General features: G+C 48.0%; 1 protein-coding gene across 1 annotated transcript in view; it reads left to right on the top strand.

The window, feature by feature from the left end:
* Positions 1–325: 325 nt before the first annotated feature.
* SLC35F1 (solute carrier family 35 member F1) overlaps positions 326–12,704 on the top strand; it is a 244,364-nt gene continuing 231,985 nt past the window's right edge. The window contains exon 1 of the mRNA XM_060753242.2: positions 326–996. Within this exon, the coding sequence (XP_060609225.2) occupies positions 788–996 (209 nt within the window). The 5' untranslated portion in view covers positions 326–787. The remainder of the gene's footprint in view (positions 997–12,704) is intronic.

The following is a 12,704-nucleotide window of genomic DNA, read 5'->3' as shown; positions in this document are numbered from 1 at the left end:
TGATTCAGTGATTCATAACAGTAGCAAAATTACAGTTATGAAATAGCAAGAGAAATCATGGTATGGTTGGGGAGTCTTAAGGGGTGGCGGCATGAGGAAGGTGGAGAAACACTGCTTCAGTGGTGTCCTATTTGGGCCTGGCGGAGCCTGACTTGCCGCTGTCCGGGCCCCGGTGGTTCTGAATGCAGTGGGGGAGCCACCTGGGCGAGGAGGAGGGAGGAACTACAACTCCCAGCAGACCGAGCGAAGAAGGGGGGGTGGGAAGGGGGAGAAGCAGAGTGGGGAGGGGGTCAAGCGGGAGGAGGAGGGGGAGGAGCTGGAGGCGGGGAGGGGGCAAAGAGAGGGAGAGAAAGAGAGGGAGAGACCACCCCTTTCTTTCCCTCTCCAGGCACTTGCTGGGACTGAGTGAGGGGAAGCGCTGCACCTTCCAAGGTGGACAGAGACAGAGAGAGACAGAGAGAGACAGAGAGAGAGAGATTGGGAGGCAGAGGCTGGGCTGTGGAGAGACAAAAGCCGGGCCAGGGAGAGGCTGCTGCTGGTGGCGGCGGCGCTTCATCCCTTTCCTCCTCTTCCTCGGGGACACTTGCTGCCTGCGAAGGGGAGGCAGTGGGGAAGGGAAGGCAAGGCAAGGCAGGCGGACAAGCCCCCGCCGGGCTCTCTCCCCATGGCCGTGTAGGCGCCGCCGGCGCTGGATCCCCGAGGAGACGAAGCCGCGCGCCTTCCCCGGCCGCGGGCGCACCTTCTTCCGCGGGACCCCCTCCGCGATGCGCCCTGCTGCTCCCTTCTGATGGCCAGCCCCGCCATGCCCGCCATGCTCGCCCCCCAGCACCACCACCAGCAGCAGCACCAGCAGCACCAGCAGCAGCAAGCCAACCATGTCGTGGCCACCATCGAGAACCTGCCGCCCGAAGGAAGCGCCGCCGCCGCCAGGAGCAACAGCCTCTCCGGCCCCCATCCCTCCAACGTGAGCCAGAGGATCCGGAAAGTCTTTAACAGGTGAATGGGAAGGAGGAGGAGGATGGGAGGGTGAGGATGGGAGGAGGAGGAGGAGGAGGAGGCACACAGGCAATCCTTCAGGATCTGGAAACAACGGAGGGCGGGGTTGCCTTGCATCCCCTTCAGGGGAGGGAGAAGCGCGCTCTGCACATGTTCCAAGGGACTCACTCTGCTTGCTCTTTGGACAGGGATTGAGTTTCCACTCCTGGAGAGCAGGAGGAGGATTGGAGGAGGCACACAGGAAATCCTTCAGGATCTGGGAGAATGGGAGGGTGGGGTTGCCTTGTATTCCCTTGGGGGGGGGGGGAGAAGCACGCTCTGCACATGTTCCAAGGGACTCCGCTTGCTCTTTGGACAGGGATTGAGATCCCACTCCCTTCAAGACTTGGTCCACTGCACAGATACACAGATATACAAAAGCTGGATCTACGCTGTCATAGAATGCAGTTTGGAACTGCATTATATGGTCAGTGTAGACCAGGCATGGGCAAACTTGGGCCCTCTTTCCAGGTGTTTTGGACTTCAACTCCCACCATTCCTCACAGCCTCACAGGAGGAGGAAGAGGAGGAGGAGGAGGATTGAAGGAGACACACAGGCAATCCCTCAGGATCTGGAAGAATCAGAGGATGAGTGGAGGGAGAAGCACACTTTGCACATGTTCAGAGGGCAGAGACTGAGATCCCACTCCCTCAAGACTTGGCCCAGTATACAGATACACAGACATATCAAAGCTAGATCTACGCTGCCATAAAATGCAGTTTGGAACTGCATTATATGGTCAGTGTAGACCAGGCATGGGCAAACCTGGGCCTTCCAGTTTGGAACTGCATTATATGGTCAATGTAGACCAGGCCTGGGCAAACTTGGGCCCTCCCTCCAGATGTTTTGGACTTCAAATCCCCCCCATTCCTCACAGCCACAGGCCTTTTCCTTTTCCCCCTCAGGAGGAGGAAGAGGAGGAGGATTGGAGGAGACACACAGACAATCCTTCAGGATCTGGAAGAATGGGAGGGTGGAGTTGCCTTGCATTCCCTTGAGGCTAAGGAGAAGTGCACTCTGCACATGTTCAAAGGGCAATGATGAGATCCCACTCCCTTCAAGACTTGGCCCAGTGCACAGATACACAGACATATCAAAGCTGGATCTACACTGCCATAAAATGCAGTTTGGAACTGCATTATATGGTCAGTGTAGACCAGGCATGGGCAAACCCGGGCCTTCTAGGTGTTTTGGACTTCAACTCCCACCATTCCTAACAGCCTCAGGCCCTTTTCTTTCCCCTTTTCCATTTCCCTTTCCCACTTAAGCAGCTGAGGGGGATAAAGGAAGGGGCCTGAGGCTGTTAGGAATGGTGGGAGTTGAGAGTCTAAAAGACCTAGAGGGAGGGGCAGAGTTTGCCCATGCCTGCTTAGACCTGCTGCATTATACAGACCCATATAATGCAATGGGACCATGCTGAGCCTGTCCCAAATGGCATTGTCTGGCCGTGTCCATCCAGCCTGTGCCTGGTTCTCCTTTGCCCGGAGTTTCTGCAGGGAGGGCACAAAGGGAAGGGCCACCCAATGTGCTCCTTGGGGACAAGGGGCAGCCCCCTCCTTCTGTGGGAGGAAAGAGGAAGGGGTCTCTGGAGCTGCCGGCCGAGGCTGGATGCATTTGTGTGGCGGGAAGGGACAAAATGGAAGCCAGCCTCTGGAGCAGCAGGTGCCTCCCACTGATGGCTGGGAAAATGATGGGAAAATGAAAAGAGGGAACCAAAGGCTACCCAGTCCCTCTGAGGCATCCCTCCTTTTCTGGCATTTCACTAGACTTAAAGGATGAAAGCAGAACAAAGGCATTTTGGGGAACAAGTTCTCTCATTATGTGACCAACTCCAGCTCTTTTTTTGGGCAAGATGTAGTCAGACTTTGGAGTTTACACCTTCCTAAGCACAAGGGGAGATGCAACATAAGCACAAGGGGAGATGCAATCATTTTTGAAGAATTAAAGTGTGCTCTCATTCTCATGGTGGTGAAAAAGAATGATAATTTTAGGCAGTGGGAGACAGTGTGCTTCCTGGGCTTCTTCACTCTCTAGAAAAGCAGCACTTTTACACAAGCAGCTCTTTGCAACCGCCTTTCCCCAAGAGTTTGTTACCAAATGGTACCAAATTGATACATGAGTTATAGGTGGCAGCACATTGTTAGCTAGGAGTAGAATATTATGTACAGGTCAAAACTATCAAGATGTATCAAATCAAGGCTAGGAAAATCACATTTTGTAGCAATAGGTTGCTGTGAATTTTCCATATTCCAGAAGCATTCCCTCCTGACATTTCTCCCACATCTATAGCAGACATCCTCACAGGTTCAAAAGAATGCATATCCTCAGCAGGTTTTTTCAATTCCCGTAACACTTGTTCAGAAAGATTTGGTATATTTTGGAAACAAATTCCACATCTATGGCGCGATCTAGGCTGCTTTGTATGTTTTTCTAAGGAAATGATCTTCTGTGATAAGTCACAACGTGAAGCTTTAAATCTTAATGATGAACTCTCCTAGGGCTTCCTACCTAGATTGGATTATTTGAGTGAAGAGGATGAAGTGTGTGTGTGTGTGTGTGTGTGGGCGGGCGGGGGGGGGGGAGGGGGGATTTAGAAACACATCCGAGGTGATTTGTGGCTTTTCCTGAGTTTGGGGACGTAGTGTGTGTGAATGTGAGTATAGCTGTGTGCATGCATGCGTTGGTAATATTCGAAACAAACAAAACCTAATTCTCCTTTGAGGCTTTTAGCAGTTTGGAGGATTAGCTCCAGTCTAGCTGCTGGTGATAGGGAAGGTTCTCTTTGTCAAGACGATCAGTGCTCCAAAACAGGTTGGTGAAGCAAAACTGGGATTGCCTTTGCAGAAGGAAGGAAATGAAAACATTTTAAGGAATTGGAATAGTGGTGCAAAATCTGTTTATTTCAAAATGCCATCCCTTTTAAATGACCCCCCCCCCCAATTCCTTTTCTTGAGGTCTAATTATCTTGAACCATCTCTTGAGCCTCCTACAACCAGAGACCAGCTGTTGTCTTCCACTTTGCTCAGACAATGGGTCCATCTAGGCTTCTTTTGTCGTTGACACTGACTCGCAATGACTTGTCAGGCACCAAATTGGACTTTCAAGTGTCCTACATAGAGATGCCAGAGATTGAACTCGGGACTTTCTGCATTCAGAGAATGTGCTCTACTTGTGGATGTGCTCATCTTAGATTTCTTTTCTCAGCACATTCCCCCACCCGACATAAGGCTGATGGGACCTATCGCTACTGAATGCATCCACATGCTTACCCATGTAATACATTGGCAAGGATAGGGAAACCTATCTGTTAACTGTAAATCCTTATCAACTCCAGCCAGCATGACCAATGGTTGGGGTGATGGGAGTGTCTTACTGCTACTGAAGGACCTCTGAAAGCGTCTATCTATTTCTAGCACTTTAATCCTGCACTTTAGAATGCCTGGGTCATTATAAGCTATCAACTGGTCCCAAACCAATAAGCTGCTGTTGAGGTGTTGGCACTATAGCACTTTAGACAGCCCTGTACCTCTAGTCCGACCCTAGCTCTACATTACGAGCTACTAGCAATTGACTGATGCTACCACCTTTGTCAATTTTGTTATTACTGACAGCCTTCTCCGCCAGTGTTACTCAAATGCACTTTATGTTCTCCAAAACATGGGAAGGAGTAGGAAGCAGGGGGGTGGAGGACCCTAGGGGTTCAGAGTTATACAATTACAACAATGTCTGCTATTATTATGCATCAACACCTGATACTGCAAATGAGGAGTTTGGAGGAATTCCCCCTGGGGTAGGTGGCTCTGCGGGTGAAGGGGCTGCTATAGAGGTGGTGACAGGTAGAGGGAGATACGGGAAAGGGAGAACAAATAACTCAATCCGACCCAAAATTTCTAACAATAATCTGGCGAATTCAAAACATTTTAAGGATGCAAGACAAAAACAAATCTGGCCCAAAAAGTACAATAGAACATTGGCAATCCCAAAGATTACTTATACTACAACTTTACAAACAATTCGACCCAAAAACAATAGGAATATATTGGCAACTCCAAAAAATCCTCCTGACAAGATACAGCTGAGATGCCAGGATGGTGGTCCCTCTGGGTTAAGGGTGGTGCTGTTCAATGCCAGGTCGGTAAATGGAAAAACCTCCATTATTCGAGATCTAATTCAGGAGGAACAAGCCGACCTGGCATGTATAACAGAGACCTGGCTGGACGAGGGGGGAGGGGTGAACCTCTCCCAACTATGCCCGCCAGGGTACTCTGTCCAGCACCAGCCGAGACCCGGAGGGTGGGGAGGAGGAGTGGCAGTCGTCTATAAGGTTTGCATTCCCCTGATCAGGTGCCCCATCCCACAATCATCGTCATTTGAGTGTGCCGGCTTTAGGTTAGGTGACCGGGACAGGATAGGGATTCTGTTAGTGTACCGACCACCCCGCTGCACGACAGTCTCCCTACCTGAGCTAGCAGGAGTGGTCTCGGACATGGCGTTGAGCTCCCAGCGGCTTTTAGTCCTGGGGGATTTCAATATCCATGCCGAGACCGCTCTTTCAGGTGCAGCTCAGGACTTTATGGCCGCCATGATAACCATGGGCCTGTCCCAACTAGTATCTGGTCCCACCCATACTGCCGGACACACATTGGATTTGGTCTTTTCTCAGGGATGGGGTGACAGTGTCGGGGCGGAGGAGCTGACCATCGCTCCATTGTCATGGACCGATCACCACCTGATTAGGTTTAGACTGACTGTACCTTCTAACCTCCGCAGGGGTGGTGGACCCATTAGAATGGTCCGCCCCAGGAGACTCATGGATCCAAATGGCTTCCTGATGGCTCTTGGGGAATTTCCCACCTCCCTGGCTGGCGACTCTGTCGATGCCTTGGTCTCTCATTGGAACACCGAGATGACTAGGGCAATTGACACAATCACTCCGGAACTCCCCCTCTCGAGTAACCGAGCCAATCCAGCCTCTTGGTTTACTGAGGAGCTGGCGGCAATAAAGCGAAAGAAGAGGTGGCTAGAGCGCGTGTGGCGAAAGAATCCGACTAAATCAGCCCAAACACATCTGAATGCCTTTCTAAGGTCCTACAGTGTAGCAATAGAGGCAGCACAAAAAACATCCTTTGCCGCCAATATTGCATCTGCGAAGAATCGTCCAGCTGAGCTCTTCCGAGTTGTCAGGGGTTTGTTAAATCCGCCGAAAAGCGAGATCCCTGACAGCTCAGGAGCTCGCTGTGAAGCGTTTGCTCGATTCTTCGCAGATAAAATTGGGCGGATTCGGTCGGATTTTGACGCCACTTTACCTGCAGTCTCTGAGGATGTAACGAGAGCATCTGCTTGTCAGGTCTTATTGGATTCTTTTCAATTGGTTCAGCTTGAGGATGTGGACAGGATCCTTGGAGAGGTGCGACCCACCACATGCATCCTAGACCCCTGTCCATCCTGGCTGATAAAAGAAGCCAGAGGGGGTTTGGCAGAGTGGGTGAAGGTGGTGGTTAATGCCTCCTTGCAGGAGGGCAAGATTCCAGCGAGCTTAAAACAAGCTATTATCAAACAGCTGTTGAAGAAACCATCACTGGACCCCACTCAATTAGACAACTATCAGCCAGTTTCCAATCTCCCCTATTTGGGCAAAGTCATGGAACGTGTGGTGGCAGCGCAACTCCAGGGATTTCTGGTAGACACTGATTATCTTGATCCGGCACAGTCTGGCTTTAGACCGGGACATGGAACGGAAACAGCCTTGGTCGCCTTGGTAGATGATCTTCGCAGGGAGCTAGACAGGGGGAGTGTGTCCCTGTTAGTTCTGCTGGACCTCTCAGCGGCCTTCGATACCGTCGATCACGGTATCCTTCTGGGACGCCTCACAGATATGGGACTTGGGGGTACTGCTTTGCAGTGGCTCCAGTCCTTTCTGGAGGGACGGTCCCAGAAGGTGTTACTGGGTGACACCTGTTCGGCCCCACAGCCATTGTCATGTGGAGTCCCTCAGGGATCAATTCTGTCCCCAATGTTGTTTAACATCTACATGAAGCCGTTGGGGGAGATCATTTGGAGTTTCGGACTGCGATGTTATCTCTATGCAGATGATGTCCAGATCTGTCACTCCTTTTCACCTGTCACCAAGGAGGCTGTCCAGACCTTGAACCGGTGTCTAGCTGCTGTGTCGGACTGGATGAGAGCTAACAAATTGAAATTAAATCCAGACAAGACAGAGGTCCTACTGGTCAGTCGTAAGGCCGAACAGGGTATAGGGTTACAGCCTGTACTGGATGGGGTTACACTCCCCCTGAAGTCGCAGGTTCGCAGCTTGGGAGTGATCCTGGATTCACTGCTGAGCCTGGAACCCCAGGTCTCGGCGGTGGCCGGGAGAGCTTTTGCGCAATTAAAACTTGTGCACCAGTTGCGCCCGTACCTTGGGAAGTCTGATCTGGCCACGGTGGTCCACGCTCTTGTTACATCCCGAATAGACTACTGCAACGCTCTCTACGTGGGGTTGCCCTTGAAGACTGTTCGGAAACTTCAACTAGTCCAGCGAGCGGCAGCCAGATTGCTCACCGGGGCGACATACAGGGAGCATACCACCCCCCTGCTATGCCAGCTCCACTGGCTGCCGGTTCAGTTCCGAGCACAATTCAAGGTGCTGGTCTTGACCTATAAAACCCTGTACGGTTCCGGTCCAGTGTATCTGTCCGAACGTATCTCCCGCTACGTCCCACCTCGGAGCTTGAGATCATCTGGGGAGGTCCTGCTCTCGACCCCACCACTCTCACAAGTGAGGCTGGTAGGGACGAGGAGCAGGGCCTTCTCAGTGGTGGCCCCTCACCTGTGGAACTCACTCCCCGGGGAAATCAGAGCATCACCATCCCTCCTCTCCTTCAGGAGGAGGGTGAAAACTTGGTTATGGGACCAGGCCTTTGGGCAACCAGGCAATTAAAGACCAGCAGGATGGACGAAATGGTATTAAAAGCGGATCTATAAGACAGCAAACACTGACAACGTAAGGGAGGAATTTAGGTTTGTATCGATTTTATTGATTTTTACGGGAATAATGCATGAAGCTGTTAGTAACTGTGAATTTTACTGTAAGTTGTGATGATTGTTGTGATGCTGGCATCTAATCGTGCCTTCACTGTGTAAGCCGCCCTGGGTCCCCTTCGGGGTGAGAAGGGCGGGGTAAAAGAACCACAAATAAATATCTACAGTTTCTCATCCTCAAAGAAGAGTAATTCATAAAGGTTTCTAGCTAGAGTGGATCTAAGCCTCTTTGAAGATGAAGAGATACATGTGTGTGCATGTGTGCACATATGCCTTCATCTCACCAGTGGACTTATGGCAGCTCCATACATCTCAACAGGTTTTCTTAGGCAAAGCAGTGGTGATTTTGCTAGTTTCCTCCTCAAAAATATAGCCTACAGTACCTGGTATTCCTTGTTGTTTGCCTATCCAAGGATTTTCCAGAGCTGACCCTGTTTAGGATCCATTATCAGTTTGGATCTGTTGCATTTAGAGTATTTCGGAAGCAAAGACACATTTGAGTTTTGAAAAGATGAGGACTTTCAAGTGTTCTACATAGAGATGCCAGAGATTGCTTTTGTCTGGGAGCTATGCTTTATTTGGCCCACAAACCCCAATGCTTAATCCTAAATGTCTGTGGATATTGTGGCTCGTTTAAAAAGACACAGCCAATTCTCAGTTTGGCTTTTTGGGAATGTGTGTTGTCTTCTGGGTTGCCTTGTTCTCTTCTCAGCAGTTCATACTCTCCTCCGTTTTCTGTTTTGAATTGTATGTTTTGACTTCAATTTTCCTGCTTTTGGGCAGGGGGTTGGACTGGGTGGTCCACAAGGTCTCGTCTAACTCAGTGATTCTGTGATTCTGGCTTGTAATAGCAACAGGGTGCTGACCTTTGCTTCCAAAGTTTTGTAGATGGGTTTTTAACACAGGTTTGGAGATAAAAAATTGTGTTCGTGTTTTAGCTAAATGTGATTGTTAAATGATATGGAAAAGGTTAAGTATAGGACAAAGATGGAAATCCTATGGTGCATATGATTTTGTTGGGCTGTGTCACCTATTAATCCTAATTGGGATAGACAATCCATTCATCCGTCCTTGCATTTGTGCCCCACCTTTTCCCCACTTGGGGACTCAAGATGACTTACAAAGTACTGCAAAGAATAGGCTTCTGCAATTTGGTTGGAGGGTGATCCATTTTTGATATCTAAGTTTTGTTGGGTGCCCAGATCTGTTTTTGGGAGCCTCTTAAAAACCAGCTAATAGAAAAATCTGTTTTTGGCTAGGCAGTGGAAAGATGCAGGAAGATAAGGTCAATTGGTGGCAATGGGAACTTACAAGGCTCCCCTTTCCATTCCTGGTACCCAGGCCCGTAGCCAGGATTTCGATTCGGGGGGGGGGGGGGCTGAGTTTGTTTCGGTGGGGAGGGGGGCTGAGTCTGCGTGAAAGAGGGTCTACCCTAGCAAACCTTTTGTATCGTTACCCCAATACCCCCATGCATATGGGATATATTGTGTATTGTGATCAGATCATGATATGAATAAACATAACAGTTTAAATAATGCACCAGTAAGGCCTTTTCGCAAACCACCATGAGAATTTCGGGGGGAAGGTGGCTGAAGCCCCCCAAGCCCCCTCCCCCACCCCGGCTATATGCCTGCTGGTACACTTTCCTTGCTTCTTTTCAAGGGAGCCTGAGTTTGAGGAATGGGCTAAGGAAGCATGTGCTGCATACTCCCAAATAGAAGGGAAGAAGTCACATGTGGCAGCCATGTGGGCTGTTTTGGACAAAAAAACAAACAAAACAAAAACAAAACATAGTGCAGAGCCATTACTGCTATGGCTAACTGAACAAGCCAAACAAGTCGGATTGGCTGCCGGGAACTGACCAAACCAAATCCGTGCACAAGCCTAGTAAAAAGTTACAAATAAATTACATATGATTGCAAACATGAAAAATGTGACTAAAATTGTAAATTGTAACAAACTAACTACAAAATTTAAACCATTTTGAACATTTACTTGAAATAAAGGCACTATAGCCAATTAAAACTCTAAGCAACTCAATCCCAAAAAACCCACTGCAATGCAAAGGTCTTAATTTACTCTTGACACGACAGAAAATAAGGGGCCATCCAAACCTCCATAGGACAGGAGTTCTAGAATCTGGAGCAGCTATGGAGAAGGCCTGTCCTGCATTCCTCCCAGTTGGGTCTATGAAAATGGTGGGATCAAGAGAAATACTCTTTGTAGCTCAGCTATGGGAAGAAGTAGTCTTTCATATAGCTTCACCTTAAGCATATAGAGCTTTATAGACCATAACTAGCACAGGAGTACAGCTGTTGTATGAAGGACTTTATAACATGAGGATGGCAAAGTGGAATTGGTACTTTGCACTGGTACTTATCATCAACAACTCTTGAAACTGCCACTTTCCACTACTGTTTTCTGTGTAACAGGTCCCTTTTCCTGCAGTTGTGATATCTCAGCAGTCGTGTGGCATCAGTGGGTCCAATTCTACTCCTCTCCTGCACTGTACTTTGCTATTTCCAAAGAGGCGATTTCCCTCATTTTTTAAAAAAGTTTTTTTTGTATTGCCATAATTGCACAATTGTGGTAAAATAAAATTGATTGCCAGACTAGCACTGTGGAGCAAGCATTCTCAAACTGTGGCCCTCCAGCTAAACAGCCTCCAACTCCCAGAAGCCCTTGCCACCCTGTTCAATGGTCAGGTATTCTGGGAGTTGGAGGCCCAAACAGCTGGAGAGCATCGGTTTGAGAATGCCTGCTATAGAACTACTGTAGAGATTTGCAGTGACAAACATAGTTATCATGGAATGTTTCCATTCTTTTAACGAATCCAATTGTGGTGAAACATCAGACTGTTGTGATAAAGAGTTGTGAGTTCCCTGTAATTTACTACTGTTAAGGAATGCTGGGAACTGCAGGTCAAGAACATCTAAATCAGTATTTGTCAACCTTTCTAATGCTACCACTCCCAACCATAAAACTATTTTTGCTGCTATTTCACAACTGTAATTTTGCTACTGTTGTGAATCTTAATGTAAATATCAGATATGCAAGATGTATTTTCATTCACTCGAACAAATTTGGTACAAATACCCAATATGCCAAATTTGAATACTGGTGGGGTGGGGGGGGATTGATTTTGTTATTTGGAAGTTGTACTTGATGGGATTTATAGTTCACTTACAATGAAATAGCATTCTGAACTCCACCAGTGATGGAACTGAACCAAACTTGCACACAGAACTCCCACGGCTAACAGAAAATACTGGAAGGGTTTGGTGGGCATTGATCTTGAGTTTTAGAGTTGTAGTTCACCTACATCCAGAAAGTATTGTGGACTCAAAGAATGATGGATCTGGACCAAATTTGACAGGAATCCCCATTATGACAAAATTTGAACTCTGGTGGAGTTTGTGGAAAATAGACATTGACGTTTGGGAGTTGTAGTTGTAGTTGCTGGATTACTAATTTATCTAAAATCAAAGAGCATTCTGAACCCCACCAACAATAGAAGTGGGCCCTTGGCTGAGAGGCCAGCTGAGAGGCCAGCCAATCACATCAAGAGGAGGGCTTTTGAAGGGAGGATTGCCATCCGTTTCCAAAAAGGAAGAGAAGTACAGGGAGAGAGATCTTCAGCCTTCTCTGCCAAAGAGGTTCCTAAGACCATTAGTAATATATATTGTCTGATGGTCTTTGGTGACCCCTCTGAAACCACTTTGCAACCTCCCTCAGGGGTCCTGACCCCCAGGTTGAGAAACGCTGATCTAGATAGTGCTCTGATTTCCACTTCTAATACAGGGGAATACCTATGACGCCACAGCCAAACCACACAGGTATGCCCTTCTTGATTTTTTCTTCATGCATTCCAGGCATCATCCATGTAAATGAAAAGTAATTCTATGGCGGAGTTTTAATTAAGCTTGGCTCCTAGCTGAACAGTGACTGAAGAAGGGGGTGGTGGAATATGAATTTTCCAAGTGTTTTAAGCATTTGGAACTGATTATTGTTGCCATAAACTCTGATGATGATTTCTCTGACTCATCAAGTAATATTGCTACCTTCATTTTAACAAACTCATCTCCATCTGGGAACATCTTGTAAAGCCTGTCAGGAAAGGAAAATATATTTTGCTTAATGGGTCATAGATGTAGAGTGCTGGAAGCAAATACAACATTCCATGAGGCAGCATAGGAAGCCCAAATGCAATACTTTGCTTTTTGTAAGTGGGTGAATTCTGTCTGTCCAGGGCCTTGGTTTTGGAGGACATTGAAGAACATTGCATATATTTCTCCTGGCAGATTAGGATCTGGTACTCCTTTAAGAGTATTGGATATTATTTGGTGTGGGGAAGAAGCACATTGATCTCTTTGACTTCTAATCTATCCCCTCTAAATTGTAAGCAGTTCTCAAAATGTGATGGTGGAGGAGCAGAGGAGGGAAAGAATGAAATGTGGGCTGTGATTGGAAGAATTATCAGCTACCTTGGGTCCAGTTGCAGTGTAAGTGCACTGACAGAGCAACAGTTAGAGAATGAAGGAAGAGACAATATTAATGGAATTTATGTGATTTCTAGGCTCTATTTTGTTGTGTGGCTGCTCTTCTCCCTCTCAAAGGCCAGAGCAAT

The sequence above is a fragment of the Anolis sagrei genome, chromosome 1, assembly GCF_037176765.1.
Source record: "Anolis sagrei isolate rAnoSag1 chromosome 1, rAnoSag1.mat, whole genome shotgun sequence".
Lineage (NCBI taxonomy): Eukaryota > Metazoa > Chordata > Lepidosauria > Squamata > Dactyloidae > Anolis > Anolis sagrei.
The sequence above is the reverse complement of the archived record's forward strand: the minus strand, read 5'-3'. Positions and strand labels throughout refer to the sequence as shown.